This window comes from Leptosomus discolor, chromosome 24, assembly GCF_034619465.1.
Source record: "Leptosomus discolor isolate bLepDis1 chromosome 24, bLepDis1.hap2, whole genome shotgun sequence".
Classification (NCBI taxonomy): Eukaryota; Metazoa; Chordata; class Aves; order Leptosomiformes; family Leptosomidae; genus Leptosomus; species Leptosomus discolor.
This window is the reverse complement of record NC_141414.1, coordinates 8883222-8900150: the sequence shown is the minus strand read 5'-3', so window position 1 is coordinate 8900150 and position 16929 is coordinate 8883222. Positions and strand designations below refer to the sequence as shown.

At 50.1% G+C, this 16929-nt stretch overlaps 1 protein-coding gene across 12 annotated transcripts in view; it reads right to left on the bottom strand.

The window, feature by feature from the left end:
* The window catches only part of CELF5 (CUGBP Elav-like family member 5), a 38706-nt gene that overhangs the window by 10817 nt on the left and 10960 nt on the right, over positions 1-16929 (bottom strand). For 7 of the 12 annotated variants that reach the window (XM_086477697.1, XM_086477699.1, XM_086477702.1 and 4 more), the window contains exon 3: positions 6617-6665. In XM_086477697.1, the coding sequence (XP_086333823.1) occupies positions 6617-6665 (49 nt within the window). Of the gene's footprint in view, positions 1-1956; positions 1974-3771; positions 3779-6610; positions 6666-16929 lie in introns of all 12 variants that reach the window. The other 5 variants (XM_086477700.1, XM_086477704.1, XM_086477701.1 and 2 more) reach the window with 2 other exon arrangements.

The window sequence follows — 16929 nt, the reverse complement described above, 5'->3', positions numbered from 1 at the left end:
CACACCCAGGACTTTTGAGCTCAGGGTCCTTCTGGGTTCCTCCTTCAGAAGGGAGAAGTGGGGATTATGGTTTTGGTGGGATGGCCAAGTGTGGAGGTGGGAAGAAAGGTGCACAGTGCTTTCTCCCCCCTCTTTACCCATCAGTACACACAGGGGCCCATCACACAGCCTGATGCCATACAGTCAAGCACAAACACAGCAGTGGTTGGGGGAACATCCTCCACAGATTGCTGTGAACAGCTATTAGGATAGCACAACATTAAAATCCCAGCCTAAATGCCAGCCCAATGTCCATTTTTGCAAGGCGATAGTTGTGCCAACTACAGAGTTAACCCTCCGCCACTGCTCCAAAGATGCATGGGGAGACATGACCCATAGGAGCGAATGTGTCAGGATATGGCTTGGGAGTAGCAGTGAGAGAGGATTCCTTATTGTTAGCGACAGGATCACAGGGGCTGGCTTCAAACAGAACCAATGTAATGTGACGCACGTCAGGGAAGATAGCAAGGAAGCTGCTATCTGTTTGAGAGTGCAGTGACCTGAAAAACAACAGGTCTTGGAGCTACAGCAGCAGAGCAGGCTGCAGGGGTGGTGGCATGTATGTATGGCAGGAATGGATGCCACGTTACACATTCACACTGCCGGCAAAGCCCCCCCCGCCCCTTCCTTGCTCCCCTTGGCTCAGAGGATGGTTCCCACCCAGGCAGGTAAGCAAGGTGCCTCCCCCCACTGCTCTGCAACATACAGACACACTTGGGAACACATGCAGGAAGTATCTACATGTGCCATTGGTCCCTTGCAGAAAAGCAGATGCACACACACAATGTTAATGGACAAGCACATAGGCTCATACACGCAAAGGAACATGCTTGCACATCGACCCAGCCCCAGCAGATGCCTTCAGAAACAAAATTCATCGGTGAGCAAGAGGGACGTGCGGACAGATGCCCTCTTCCCACCATGCAGGGCACCACAGGGAGCCACTTCACAGGGCTGCACCACTCCACAGAGCCCAAGCATAAGCTCATGCAGGCACAGCTCTCCACTAGACACCAGATGTACATGCAACACAGATGCCACTTTGATCCCCCACAGATAAAGGGTTAAAAGAGCTGCATCTAAGGCTCTTACCCAGTCCCAAACAGATACTCCTGATTTATATCACTGGAAGTGGCTGAAATATACGGCCTTTGTATTTTTCAAAGGCTAAATTTTCTGTCTTCCCCATTTTCATGATCACCTGGATAACTAAACCTCTTGGAATTTCACCCCCTTCCATTTTCCTTGAGATTCTTTCTACATTTCTCCCTGCACCTGCATGACAATGCTTGCATTTTGGAGACACTATTTCAGCTGATTGAGTCCACCCAAAATTTAGTGCTCTGGCAATGCCTACTAATCCCCAGCCAAGGCACAGGAGCTAATAAACCAGGTGCTGTACAGCTGCCGCCTTAGCAGTAAGACAACATCTGTTGCCACCCAAGGGCCAGCTCAGAAATGCTGGTGGGCAAACCAGCAAAAAAATAGCACACAGAGAAGGTGAAAAATCTGACTGGAAGGGGAGTAGAAAAAAAAATGGGACTGGTCAGGAACATATTTACTAGGAGGTGGAGAGAAGAATGGAAACTAAAGGAGCAGTAGCTCTGTGCTCCCATTAACATCACCTGGTACCACATGTCACCCCAGTTTGGCTACTGAGCTCTGCAGTGTTCCCCGTTCCTCTACCCTGAATCTATGTTGCAGCTGCAGCCAGGCTTTATTTCTGGTAAGTGCACCATGCTGTGGCCTTTGGACTGCAAACACAGCAGGAAAAGTTTCCTCAAAAAACACATCAACAAAGGGGAGAAACACACTGGGAAATACTTGTATTGACTTCAGATGCTGTAAAATAATCCTCTGTTCTTTGAACTAACAAGCAAATAATTGTGGACTAAGACTTAACAGCAAGAAATGCACCTGATGGTCTTGCCCTGCTCTTTAGGGACCCCAGCAGGCTGTATAGCTGTTTGGGTCAGGGTGGAAGAGGGGGTGTCAAGACAACTGGGAAAGTCAGTTATACTAGATATTTAAAAAGCTGGAACTCTAGGTGAGGGAAACATACAGCTACAGGGACATAATGTTACGTTTGTAACATGGGCCTTTTGCTTCTGGATCTGATTTTGTGTAAAGTGAGGTTTTTGCAGAAGAATAGTGGGTAACCAGTAGAGAGCTGGGTAAGTGGTTCCAGTTTTGGCTGACCACTAATTCAGTGCAAAGACCTGATGGTTAACACAGCCATCCAAAGCTTAAGTCTCTGCCAAGCAATAGTCTAATGGATGCAAGAGGCCACAACTTTGCAATAGAGGCACTGAACAAAAAGGAAACTTGTCAATTTGCAGTCAAATCAACATTAAACTATGAGTTACTAGTTGTTTTCTCCTTCAGAGGGCCTTGAAATTTCCTGGATAATTCTTATGGTTTCATCCTCATACCACTTCTGTCAGATCAAAAGCATTTTTCTTTATCCTGCACTTTGGGAAAGGTCTATTGAAACTGGATGCTAGCCTCCATTCTTGCAGTCTTACTGTAGGTCTTCTGTTATCTGATGGGGCTCACTAACGGAACATTTTGGAAGTCCTGTGCTTATCTGGGAATGTTAGCTTTTTTTAAAAAAAATTTGGAAAAGAAAAATGCCACTCTTCCTGGCTATGCAGAACAGGTTAAAGCTGTGATACCTTAGGGACTCAAGCTGTAAAGGCAAATATAAAGAAACACACCTATTGCTTTTGAATCTCTTCTGAATATCCTGAATGGCAACATTGGGAGGGAGTGAAGTCAGTGACAACACAGGAGAAAGATTTTTTCAGTTACTTTCATTTCATATGGCCCCGTTCCCAAGACTGCATGTAGGAAAAGGATACAGGCTTGTTCCCCTAGGATGCCTCTTTGCAGCAACTCGGGACCCATGCACGGGCTCCTCTGCTGCTGACCTCTCTCCCTCTCCATGTGCTGAAGCCCAACCCATGATCCAGTGCCCTCTTGCTTTGGCTACCTTCCACACAGGGGCGTTCCCCTACCAATAACCAAGCTGCCTCATCTAGCCACAACTGGGCCAAAACCCTGCAAGCCCTTTCACCCGATGTCTGCTGTCACCACTCTTAAAGCAGTCAATCCCAAACCAGCTGGCATCCTCAAGCCACTACTGTGAGTCACTGGCTCCTTCAGCTCCCCAGCAGGGACTCCTGCAGCATTGGAAGATCCCTCCCCAACTTGCAACAGCACAACCTCCTCCTGCCAGTTTTCCTTCACTTTCTCTCCAGCTCTTGTTTTTCACCCACTGATTGGCAATTTCCCATGCCGTCCAGCAACCAGGAAAATTGTCTCTGATCTATGACTGTTGAGTTCCCATGGAAACATGCTGTGGGCACAGTCAATCATCCAGGCAGCAGGAGGAGGGCCAGTGCAGAGCAGGTTGCTGATGAAGACACCACAGGAACAAGTGAGGGGTTAAGGCTGAATGCTTCGGCCATGAGAGAGAGAGGAGAGCACACAAGCACTGGACACTGCTCCTCTTTAAATCCAGTGGATTTAGGTCATCTGGCCAGCAGCTGTCAGCAGCAAGGATGAGGGAGAGGGAGGAAGCCCGCTCAAGCTGTTGGCTGTGGATGGGATGCAGCAAATCTCCTTGGGTATGCAGAGAGCTTCCTTGTCTCTAAGGCAGTGCTAATGGGCTTGGGCTAGCTGTCATATCACATCAGTGCAGCAGAGTGCTCTAGGTCTCGCAAGAAGCACAGACAAGCTCCTCTGCCCACTCACTCCATCTCCTCCTGGCACTCCCAGGCTCACAGAGGCGTGAGGGAAAGGAGGAAAGAGCTGACAAAGCCTGCACCAGAAACACAGGTCCCGCTCTGAACTAATGCAAGCAGCATCTTTTTACTAGTGAATTCCTTCTGCAGGGTGCAGTTACACTTAGCATCCAGATATCCCCACACAGCCCCTGCAGGGCTGGGCCAAAACTGCCCATTTGTCACAAAAATCAGCATCTCTTAGACCAGGAAAGAAATTCTGATGCTCTAACTTCATGTACTTAATTCAGGGTGCTTAATTTGAGAGATGTCAGTCCCTGGAGCAGATAAAAAAGGTTCCCTTCAAAGATACTGCAGAGCAGAGCCTCTTCCCACATCTGCAAACTTGCTCATCCACATGTCTGACAACTGGAGCATCACAACAGAAACCTTTGGAAAGAGCAACCTGATTCAGACAAATATCAGGTGCTGTCTTATTGCTGCTTCTGCCTCAGGAAAAATTCCGGTTTGTCATGGATCCTGTGGGAGCTAGGATTGAAGCTAGGCACATGGGCTGGAGGGAGGGAGGTGTTCAGACTCCAAAGGCTGCTTTTCTCTATGACCTTCTCCATGGCAAGCAGAGCTGATGCCCTGACATTTGCAGTCATTAGATATTGTGGCACTTTTCATAAGTTTAGAGATTCCAGAGTCCAATGACTTGACCAAAAGCTTGCCTCCAAATCAACATCCTGGTTTTGAACCTGTTGGCCTATTTCAGTTCAATTTGACAGAGGACCTGAGGCATCAGAGATGTTAAGCACCAACACATTTTGCAATACTAGGTGGCTGTGTATAGAGGAGAGTCCCTAGGTAGCATCCCACCAGCAAAAAAAAAAGAATGCAGAAATAAGCTCAGCCTAGTATCAGGTACCAGAGATTCTAGAGATACGCTCATCAAAGAGACACAAACTGTTAAGAAAACAAAGCTGCAGCGGTTTGTCTGTTCACAGCCCGAATTGTCTGTTTGCTCTGTTTTTACTGCTGTTGTGCGAGGGCTTAATGCACAGGCGTCAGCTGTGCGTGGGTGGTACTCCTGAAGGTGAATGTGAGCATCTGCCTATGAATGTGTGTGTCAAGTGGTACATGTATGTATTTGCAAAGCACTGCACTCATGGGGCATCCCTCTGTAGGTACATCTGCCTGTGTCTCTGTTGGCTGTGTGGGTTGCTACGCAGCCATGTCTTAGAGCCTGAGAGTGCACAGGATATGCCAGTGTATATATGTAACGGGTTTGTGATGATGAGTTACTGGCATGACTGGCAAAGGCCCTCCTAGTCTCCTACACTTTTTTTTTTTCTTAAAGACTCATTAGGAATAATGTTAGATACAATTACGCGTAGCATGGACAAGGACCTTAAACTCAACCTGAACCCAGGGCCTGAAGTAAGGTGATATGAATGCAGTCCTATGTGTTTTAAGCATGCTAGTTTCTTTGGAGGCTTGAGCCACAGTTCTTTTCAAAAGGAGCATGTCTATAGGTGGCATGTCTGGGATTCTCAGTATAGCCCAAGAGAATAAAAATGCCCAGACTTCAGTAAAAGTCAGGTGTCTCATCCCTCAAGTAAATAACGAAAAGTCACAGACTCTCTTTGGAAAAATCATCTGACTTAATTTTTTTTTTTTTTTTAAAGGAGGATCACACAACCATAAATACACACATTCATATTATAAAAATACTACAAAATAGCTCATGTTCCTGCCAGTGCAATAATTAAAATTCACTACAAACTTCTTGGAAGTGACCCCTTAAAATTTAAAACAAAAGCCTTCCAAATCTCAACACAGTAATGCAGGATATGCTGCCCTACAGGACAAATAGTCTCACACAAATTCTCCCCTCCCCACTTTCAGAGGCAGCACCAACAGCTGCTTTCAGAGACAGCACCAACAGCACAAGACACGGAGAGGTAGATGCAGGAATGGAGAGAAGAGGAAAAGAAATGTATTGATAGACAAGGAAAAGCAGCAGAACAAGTTCATCAATTTGGAAAGGGCTGGAGTTGCAAACCTTCTCCACCTGGAGGAGGCATGTGAGCTGCCCTAAGCTCTCCATTAAATTAACTGAGATTCTCCTGTTCCCAGCCTCCCAGCTCTGAACTCAGTATATGCTGCTCTAAACAAGCCAGTCCCCTGCAGGCTGACAGCACCTCCATCTCAGGCCTAAACTCAGGATCCTTTCCCTTCAGACAGTACTTCCCCACCACGTGCTACTTTCTGCAACAGCACTTGGGCGCTGACAGTGTGACAGGGACTGCTGCAGGACTGAGAGTGGAGAGGCTGAGATGGTCCAACGCAGTGGGGGAAGCAGAGGAGCAGGCTGCAGACAGGAGAATCACCTGCAGAGCGGTAAGCTGAACAGGTTGAAAAGCCAGTGCTGCTGCAGGAATCTGGTTTTTATTGGGCTGATCAGGTATAAGACTGAAGAAACGTCTTCCCAACTGCTTACACCTTCCAGGCCCCCTGGTGCCATACACCAAAGCGCATGCCTGCTTCAGTAACCTGCTGGGGCACACTGTCAGGCTAATAGTACCCTCAAAGGGCTGGGAAGAAGCATGGAGCGGACAGCCACATTATTACCCTTAGGGTGCTCTCAGCTGCCTGCTGTCCCAAGCTGAAGGCACTCCACAAAACCCTATCCCTAGACTCTCCTCTTGCCCCTCCCTGCCACACACAAACACCCCTTCATACAGACTGCAATGACAGGAAGGCCAGGTCAGGACCCCGTCTCTTTGCTTGGTCCCCCTGACAAGCACAAAGCCGACAAAGGATAAACAAGGAGAGATGACAACTACCTCCACGGCTCTCGCTGTCTGCGGGTTTCACTTGAATCGGGCGCGCCATCTGCAATGAAAGAGAAATGCAGTGGATTAGAGCTTGGCCCATCTGCCTGGCACACGGTGACGATGGCAGTGGCACCAGGGTGCCCCTTTCTGCCTCCTGTGCAGAGCAGGAGAGTGGCAGAAGGTAACCGAGACATCGTGATGGCAACTCTCGGAGAAGGGACCCCATGGATTTCAGACTTCTCAAAAGGAAACCTGGTGCTTTTCCCTGCTCAGCTGCTTGTCTGCAGGGAACAGCTCTCCTGAAAATGCCCACTATGCATAAAACTCCCATGTCCCCAGCCACAGCAAGTGGCAAAGAAAGGACTCCAAGGAAGCAGCTCATCACCATGAGACTGGAGCCTGGACAGCAGTCAGGGTGGCCCATGGTGAGACTATGCCTGGAAGCTCTTCCTATGCTCACCCTGACTCAGTACAGGCATGGTTACCTCACCTAATTGAGCCATTTACTTTACTTGCAGGAGGGAGGAAAGACTGCCCCTGAACCTGGCTGAGAGCAGTATAGCAAGCAGGCATGTTATGTTTCCCCTTCCCCAGCCCTCATGCAGTCAGAGCTCTGAGCACCAGAGTGGCTTCAAAGGATAATGCTGCTCTCCAGCAACATCTCCTGTGCACCAGAGGAAATGTTCAGGTTGAAAGTGACAAAACTCCTCTCACTCGGTCGTGGAGAAGAGCTGTTTACCTCTCTTATGCCCATTAGTGTTATCAGCAATAATCCAACCACAAGCAAGAAGCCTGAGGGGCAGCTTAGCTCATGCGATACCCAGACTCTCCAGTTAAGTAAGAACACTTCTACCCAGGAGCAGCTGCATTAAGTAACCCACAGCTTTAACTGTCTGATTTGCAAAGCAGGGCAAAACTCTCATCTGCTGGAAGGTATGCATGTCCTATGCTGCCCAGAAAGGCAACTGATAAGCTGTAGCCTCCTTCCCAGGTTAGCAGGATCCAACTGAGACAAAACCTCCTCTGAGGAATGGTATACAAGGCAGATTTACACATTCACAGCGTATCTCACTTCATGTCTCTCAGCATCATCCACAGAGGCTGACAGTGACTTGAATCAGTGACAATAAAAACCAATCATAATATCAGAGGTAAGACCCACACACAAATTGCAGGTCCAGGCATAGTCTGTTCCCTGTTTTAGAAAACACCTTCAGGAAAAACAGCAACAACAACAAAACAGAAAATAAAATCAAGCCACAAAAGTCACCAACTGAAACGTGTTTAGAAGACAGCATGCAAAACGTGGACTGCTGTCAGTCTCCAAGTGGCAACTGAGCCAGACTGGCCAGACACCAGAGGTACAGCCCACATTCACAAGAGCTAGAAGAAACTCATGAGGTAACTTTGCAGTTCACAGGACAGAGACGCCAACTAGGAGTGACAGGCTGCTGTGGCAGGGCACACCACTGCTGAAGCCTGACCGCTGGGCACAGGAGAGCGCTTGTGGCAGCTGGGGGCTGTGAGCTGGCTTCCAATGACTGTTGGATCTCAGGCAGAATGAGCAGAAGCTGGAACCAGCCCCAAGCTGTACCATCCCTGCCTCAAGGAGCAATATGGGGCTGCTGGGCAGAGCCAGAGACTGGCTGACAGGTCCCCAAAGGAAGGCCAAGCTGCTGCCATGCTGCACCTCCGTAGGCAGTAGTGCCAACTCCAACTCCATCTCCCAAGACTTGTTGGGTCATTTGGGGGAGAGAGAAAGGCTGAGGGTCCCTTTCCCACTCTTGATCAGCTGCATGGATCTGCAGAGCTCCTAACATCCTACTGTGTTGCCATGTGGCCCCAGCATGAGCAGCACCAGCACTCGCCAGCTTCTGGGCTGCTGCTCCTGCCAGGAGCTGCCAAGGACCAGGCATCTTTTTCAGCCCATGAGCCAAGTGCAGCACAGGGCAGTGGTTCAGAAGGATGCAGTCAGACATGGCTCCAGAAAGCCTCAGATTTCCTTGCTGAGAGGCAGTGGCTCCTATTGCTCCTCACAGCAATATGCCTGGGCAAGCCGAGGCTGGGGGTTTTTCAGCACCAGGCTGAGTGGGAGAGGGCAGACAGCCCAGATGTGTGCTCAGAAGAGAGGGCTCGGTGTGGAGCCAAGAGGGGCAGCTGGCCACCTCGCTCCCCACTGCTCCCACGGCACTGAGAAATAGCTTTGTTTCTACCCAGGACACAAAACCGGGATTAAGCTAAGCAGATGGGGAGGGAAATGGAGGGACAGACTCGGATCTCAGCTCCTCCGAGGAGCACATCCATATGGGGGAAGGGAGGGAGGCAGGGATGCCGTGGAAGCCGAGAGCATCACGCCACGTGAGCATGGACCCACACAGGGATGCTGGGGCTGAGGGCTTGGGGCAAGGAGCCGGAAAGGATGGGGGGAGGAGAGGGAGGGGGTTAAATACCTGAGGACATCTCCCTGTCCCCTCCCCCAACAGGGCTGTCACTCTAGCTCCCGGCACCTAGGGTAAAGGAGGTGTTGTCATGGTAACGGTTATTCACCACATGGAACCTGACATTTGTGGTTGCCATGGAAACCAGCTCTTGGGGGCATTCCCTCCGCTTTGCACAAAAGAGACGTTTTGATACTATCTCTGGGGAGGGGGCCCCCTCTACCCATCTGTCCACCCCTTTCCTTCCCCCCATCCCAGGGACTGCTACGCAGCCGAGGGTGCGCTGCAGGACCTGTCCGGGGAGGCCGAGCCATGGCTGCCCTCCTGAACCTGCCCGCCATGGGGGAGTGCACCCGCCAGGGTCACACACCCACAGAAGGGCGACATGCTCACAGCAGGGCCATGGTTCAATGCCTGCAAGACAGCACGGGCGGTAGAGGCACCAGTGCCGATGCCAGCACAGTGACACGGGTTAACACGGTGCAAGCCTGGAACCAGCGTCTGGCTGTGGTGACAAGAGGAAGCTGGGCTGCCCAGGGTACAATCAAGCATGTGGGCTGCTCTGCACCCCACAGACGTGGCCACAGCTTCTCTCTTGCCTACTTGACACAGCACCTTGGCAGGGCACAGGAAGACTCACCCTCTGCCAATGTCAGACCAAGCCCTCAGTCAAGGGCTGTCTATTTCCAGAGACCTTGCCAGCTCCAGTGGCTTTGAAAGACCCACCAAACTGAGGTCTGGTCTCTGGGCTGGTATTCATCTGCTCTGGGAGATGCGGGTAAAGATGAGAAAACAAGACAAGAAATCAGTCCAGGCACTGAGTCTTGAAGAAGAGCAGCAGGATTCTCTGCCTACTGCTTCCTGAAATGGGAGGTCTCCCAACTGATGCAAAGGTAGGCATGGTCCTCCTTGCAGAGAGCTGAACACCCACAGGCTTCCACGAACAGACACCACCACCTTAATCCTTCTAAATCCCATGTCGCCATCAAAGACAAACAAAATATCCAAGGCCTCTCAAGCGGAGGTGTGAGCCTACAAATGTAAAGAGAGTCCACTGTTGGTTTGGCTCAACAACATAGGTCACAAGGCCTTGAGAAGTGCCCCTGTGGGATCCTACACTTTGTATACGTGTCTCAGACAAAGAGCTCTGTCTCCTACAGGAACTCAATGCACAGAGAGGATGGTCAAGCTTTACCCCTTCCATTTGAGAGAGAAAGAGACTAACAGGACAGTGGGGAGAACATGCTTCTGGCTTGCATAGCAAACTCTGGAAGCACAAATTCTTCTGGCTTCCAGTCATCATCTCAAGTTGCACAGTGATCAGAGAACACACCTGACTAAGAAAGCCATATTTGCACATGATCAGCTGGGCCCAGAATCCAACAGAGTCAGGATTCTGCCTTAAATTCCAAGTGCTAAGTAGATGCACATGCACAGGCATGCATGCCTTTACCACAAAAGAACACAAACATATGGGAACACACATGTGGCATGGAGAACTTGAGCAAATGATTTATGAGCCTGTGGCTGCCTCACTAGCTGAGCTTTATTTTCCTCATTAAATTATTCGGCTGACCATTATTATTTTTCATTTCTGAAGACTATCACATTAACATTTAGCACGAGCTGGCGGGCCAAATGTCCCCCACCTCCGCACTTCACGGTCCTTCCTACCTGCTGCTAATGACAGACTAAGAGCTGTCAGCTCCATGACCCACTGGACTCAAAAAAGCCTTCTGGAGCCACATGCAGCTATGGATACCAGATGGGCAGCACATGAGAGGGGGCAAAGCTCCCACTGCCCCTCTTCAGCTTCTCTCTCATTTGCTGGATGCACACCTTCCCCTTCCAAACACAGCCTCGCCTACCCTCCACGGCCCACAGCTCTCAGATGATGTTTCTCCATCCGCATCGCTCTCCTTCTCACAAGCACACAGCCTTTGTTAGCTTGCTTTCTTTAGGCTCACAGGTGGGAAGCAACTGGCCGGCCTGATGGGGGTATGATGTGATATTGACCACCGAAGCGTTACATGCTACAAAGCACAGCAGCCCCATTTCCTGCATAGCCCCCAGGGAGCAGTGAGGAGATACCCAGTGGTAAGAGAGTCACTGCAGCCCAGAGGGGCCTAGAGATTTCTAGGGAAGAGGCAGGGGTGAGAGGCCTTGCTGGCAAGTATCTAGACTACATCCCATCCCACGTCCGTTTGGTCAGCATAGTGAAATGGGGAACTGCACTCTGTTTGAGCTTCCTCCCTTGTAGCTCCCCCACCCTTGTAGCACTCTTGGGATCAAGGATCTAAGGAAAACTCCTGGCCCCGCTAAAGTCAGAGGAAGCTTTGCTATTGGTTTCACCAAGGCCAAAATGCACCATTTCTTTTACCACACCCCCAAAAAAACCCTTCTGGAGGTGAACTAGCTCCCTGCATTTACACCGATGCCCTGTATGAGCTGTCATCTCAGCAATCTGGTAGCCATGTTCTCCAATAAGGAGCAGTGACTCCTCAGCTTTCAAACTGCAAAAGCTGGATAGAGGGAGAAAGCCCCCTGGAATAGCAAGGGAAGCCTCTCTATTAATTAGGCGTAAGTGATGTAAAATAGCCCCTCAGGTGCAACGCAGGGGAACCTCATAGTGCTAAGAGGGTCAGAGGCAGAGAGCATGAAACACACAACGAAGGCTGGCTCCTCTGGGACATCAGGAACGAAAAGGCATCCAAGGCCATTAGCAGAATTAGGTCCTGGGCTCTTAGACTTTGCAAATTGTGGGCTGGTCCTCTTCTGACCAGTTAAAAATGCCCTCCCTGAATGATCACAACCACTTCTAGCTGTGCAAAGCACGTAAATCTAAATGCGGATTTGCTCATTTGGATTTTGTTTCTGGTTGGGAATGCAAGCATCGATGGATTTGTGCCAGTCAGTGCTCGAGTCTCCTGCTCGCATCTTTCCACTGACGTCTCAGCGTACCTCGGTCCTGCCCAGAAGAACCATCCTTCCGTGAGAAAGGGGAGTTGTCTTCCACAGAAACATGAGCAATACTAGCACCAAGCACCATTCCAGCACAGCTGTAAAGGCTGCTCATGAATTCACCCCATCCAAGCTCAATACGAAGGAGACATGGATAATTGTGAGTACTGTGTTCCAGGTGGAGGAATCAAGGCACATGATGAAGGTCATGCAGGAAGTCTGTGGCAGAAGCAGGATTTGAAGTCCAGAGCCCAAACCACACAGCTCCTATCTCATGGCTAAGGCTGTCTCTTTTTACATGAGCAAGGAAGACTGTTGGAGGCCTTCACTCAACTGCTTTGTGTCACCAAGAAGAGGACTCATAAACACCAACTCGTCTCACATGCTTCTTTGGCAGGTATTTTCCCCACCCCCAACACACAGGGCAAATCAGGCAGAGCAGGGAAGTTATCCCCCATTCCTCACTGAAGCTGAGTGTGTGCAGGAATCAGCAAACAGAGATCTGAGCACCGTGTGGGCCACAACACACACGGACTGGCTGCTTTGCCTCTTGGATTCTCTGCTGCATTGTGTTCTTCTCTCTTAACGCAGTCAGACATCCTTGTCCTCACTGTACCTACTGCTGCTCTGGGGGAAGGCGAGCAACTTATCGCCATGACTCGGAAAGCCTTTGGATTTCCCTGGTATCTCTATGGAAGTGACAGCACCATTACTGTGCATCAACATCAGACAAACATCACAGAGGCCAGCCCAACATAGCAATTACAGCCCCTATCACATACATGACTGTTCAGCAGACACATTTGAGTGCGGTTTCTCAGGACTCCATGGTCAGTCTGTCCTCACGGGGCTCCTTCCTTGATGATGCAGAGCCTTGCGGTGCACTGAAACGAGGGGGACATTAGACAATCTTTCCTGTTACCCTGATCTCTTCTGGTCACGTGTGATTAGTGCCACTGAAGGTCAAAGGAGCTTTTAGGTGAGAAGAGGGAAGTGCCAACTTTCTCAAATCTTTTTCTGCAGGTGCTAGGACAACAAGTTTACCCAAGAGGCAAAAGAAACAAAAATCCTGGGCCAAATTCAGGCTGGTACCTTTCTGGTTTCAAGGGGGCTTTGCAAAGAGTAGCAGTATTTGGCCCCAAACTTCCTCCTGCTCCTCCCCCCTCTTGCAAGACAGGGCTGAAGGAACTGAAAATACCAAAAGCTCCTACAAGCAAGTTCATCAAGACCACAAGAGATCATTCTGGCCACCAGAAAGCCATGGGCCTGAGGATCCAGTCACAGCTTGGTGCTCAGGCCCATAGTCCTGCATTAGCTGCAGAATCTCGTTTCAGCAGAGGCAGGGTCTTGCCATCCTTGGCTTGCCCAAGGAGGCTCTAATCACAGAAGCCACTCCCAGCTCAAAATAAGGTGGAAAGCACTTAGCAGGCCTTCAAAAAGCAGGAATAAGATGCCATGAGATGGGTCACCAAGTTACTCCGAGCAAGTGCAAGAAAGCTGCAGAGGGGAAAGCTGGGAGCAGTGCCACACTCACCTGGCTTTGACCTTTCTGTCAGGCTCTTTGGAGGAGACATCTAACACCCATCTTTCCCTGTGCTCACTGGTGCACCACTGACCCTGCTTCACTGGATGTCAGCTCCAGCAAACATGCTCAGTTGCTTCTCCATGCACAAGCGGGAGCCTCCAAGTGATCTGCCCTGGCAAAGGGCAGAGCAAGGAGCACAGGAAGCCTGAGCTGACAGACAGGTCTGCTGAGAGCTTGCACAGGCCGCTCACGGATGTGCTGGAAGGTTAACACACTGCGGTCAGTCCAGGCCTGACAGCAGGGGGTACTGGCAGCTCCTCAATGCAGCCATACCCCCACCTCTTCTCCCCTCATAGCAGGTCAATTACAGTGGCTGAGGAAAGAGGTCTCTGCTAATTTAACACGCTTTGGTGGCTGCAGACGGGGGCCAAGAAGATGGCAGCAGGGACCCTCCACCCCAGCTGCCACACATAGGCCGAGCACAGCAGTTCCCATGGCAACCATTAACGGTCCAAGAGGCGCAAAACCTCCTGCAATAATGATGCGCCCATGGGAAAACCCACTGAAAATGGGCCTGAGTCCCAAGTGCCATGGTAAGAACGCCCTGAGGCATCATCTTCTCTGGGCTGAACAACCAAAGTTATGGCTGATATTAGACAAACTATTTCACTTTGGGTGTGCTTATGGACTGGAAGAGAGGCCAGAGCAATTGCAAGATCTCCTTGGAGATATTCAAAACTCAATTGGAGAAGGTCCTCAGTGATCTGATGTAGTTAGCCCCTGCTTTGGGTGGGATTTGACCAGAGACCCCAGAGGTCTCGTCCAACATATATTATTCTGATTCTATACCCATATTTACAAATACTTGTATGCATGCACACATACCAAATGACCCTGGGGAGATGGGAATGCAGAGTCATGCTCAGAAGCGTGTGTGCCTTTGCAAAGACGGAAGTCTCTGTTGGTTGGTGCGCAGGTGCATGTATGTGTGTGTGTTCACAAGCACAGGTGAGCTCACCGGGAAACATGCCAGCTCTGGGAGACAAGTCTAAGCTCTGTGCTACAAGAAGACGCGAGTGCCCCGTTGTGCAAAGGGCAGCAATTTCTAGGGAAAAAGGGAGGTCCCTTGTGTGCAGGACACAGCCTGTATGTGTGTGTTTGGTCAGCATGTGGGAACGGGTGTTGATCTTTAATTTCATTACCCTTCCAGTTCTGTAGGCAGCAGGAGCCATGTTTGCCTTGGCAGCATGCTCTCCCCCTGCCTCCTCAAGGTATGTACTTCCTAGGGCTGCTGCTTTGCCTCACTGCTAGTTCTCAGCCCCTGAAGCCAAACCCCCACCAGCATAAGCATTTGCAATTCTCTCTGCAGTGAACAGGCACTTCTGCTGCTTCTTGCCCAGGGGCTGCTGCAGCCCAGTACCTTCATGTCCTGGTGCTGCCATTTCAATGAGACAGCCTTGACATGCCCTCTGTATTGCTACCTTCTACTGATAATGTTGCATGGCTCTCATGAATTTGCTGATATCGTCTAATGAACCTGCAGGATGGACAGGGGAAAAACTTCTCCACCCTGCCCTGCCCAAAGGTTCAAACTGCAGAGACCACCTTAAAGATTAACAACCGGATGCCAGCTTCAGCCCCCAACACCATCCTGTAGTGTTCACACAAAGAAACTTTCAGAAATACCGGTCCAGGCTGGCTTCACACCACCACTTGTACAAAAGAGAGGGGAGAATAAGATGCTTTGACCTCTCTACCAAAACCCCTTCAGTCACCTGTGTACTCTTACATCATCACAAGCTGTGGATCCTGACAGCCAGCCCACAGTGAGCCCTTGCTCCCAGCAGGAGACTGCCTGCTCACAGGGATGCCCTCTGCTCAAGCTCTGCTGGGTCTCTGCATTAATCCTTGTGCCCAACCATCTGAGTTAGGGCTGCAGCATCTCAACCCCTGGTGCATTCCCAGCATCTCTCTCTGCTCTAATGCTGCTGCTCTCTGTAATTTTCCATTCCTATGTCCCTGCGATCCCAAGCCATCACTGCATCCATGAGTTCTCCCCCTGATGTAGCCACATTTCGGTACCCTCACCACTGCTCTTAAACTGCCCATATTCCCAGCTTGGATCAATACCAATTTCTACCACTTACTTGCCTACCTTTCAGCAAGCCCTTCTTTGTTCTGCATAGAAATAAAACTGTAACTGTACCTTGCCAGAAGAATTACTTTTTTCAACCTCCCCCCTCCGCTTCCTCCCTCTATTCTTCTTCCCCTTCTTCTTCAGGAGCAATTTTATGTAATTTGCAACTGTCTGGCTGCAAATGAAAAGAGACACAAAGCATTTCTGCGAAATATTGAAAAGCTGGCTGCTTTCCCCTCAAATTTCACTTAGCGAGAGGCTTTAACTTGGTGTGTGATCACTGCGTGTCATTAATAACCTCTCCAATTCCTTTCAGAACTCAGCAAAGTGAAGGCGCAATCACGAATCAAAGGCATGGGTTACTGAGATATAATATCGTTTCACGAAGCCAAGGAGGAGTGTGCCAGTGAATGGGGAGAAGGTGAAACACTGCACTGCTAGGATGGCTGGCTGCTGAAGAGGACACTAGATTTGGGAAGAAGCATTAAGGCCTTGATTCCCTCTCTGCTTTTCAGATCCAAAGATTTTTGCCTCTGTTCAGCCTCCACGGGTTGTGTGTCTTTCTCCAAGCCCTGTGGACTCAGGCCACAAAGGGAGCTGGTTTCTATTTTGTTCCTTAGGCAAATCTGTCTCCATCTCTGTTGAGTCTTTGGAGGCCATCAAACTGCTTTACTGGGACTAAGTCAGACTTAATTGTGCAGTTCCCCAGCCTGTCCTCAGGGAGCAGAACTGAGGAACACGAAACAGGATCTTTGCATATGCAGGACGTGGAAAATACCGAGAAGGGCAGGGAGTAGGGAGTGCGTCAGGCTGGCTAGGAGTTGGTGCTGGGCAGAGAACTGCCCATGACGCTGGCCCTGTCTATACGCTCCCTGTGAGCAAGGTGCGATATGCTTCCCACTGCGATATGCTTCCCACTTGTCACGCGTACCAACCAGGGCGATGGTCAAACCTGTCTTGCCGCATGCCAGCCCTCTGGCGGCGCTGAGGTTCACAGGTCTGTCCAATCTGAGGGCCCACACCACAGTGTGTGGAAACAGGCTTCCTGCCCACACAGCCACAAAGCAGGGCATCCTTCCCACTTACCCCAGCTGACAGCAAGGGCATAGATACCTGGCATCCTTTTAAGCTCTTAAGCCTGGGTGATCAGACACTTCTGCTAATTCACCAAGGAAGCACTCTACCTCTCTGTTCTAGGAAGCTCCATCCTTCCTTCCCCAAAGGAAGATTCACATATTTGCTACTTCCAGACTGCACTGAC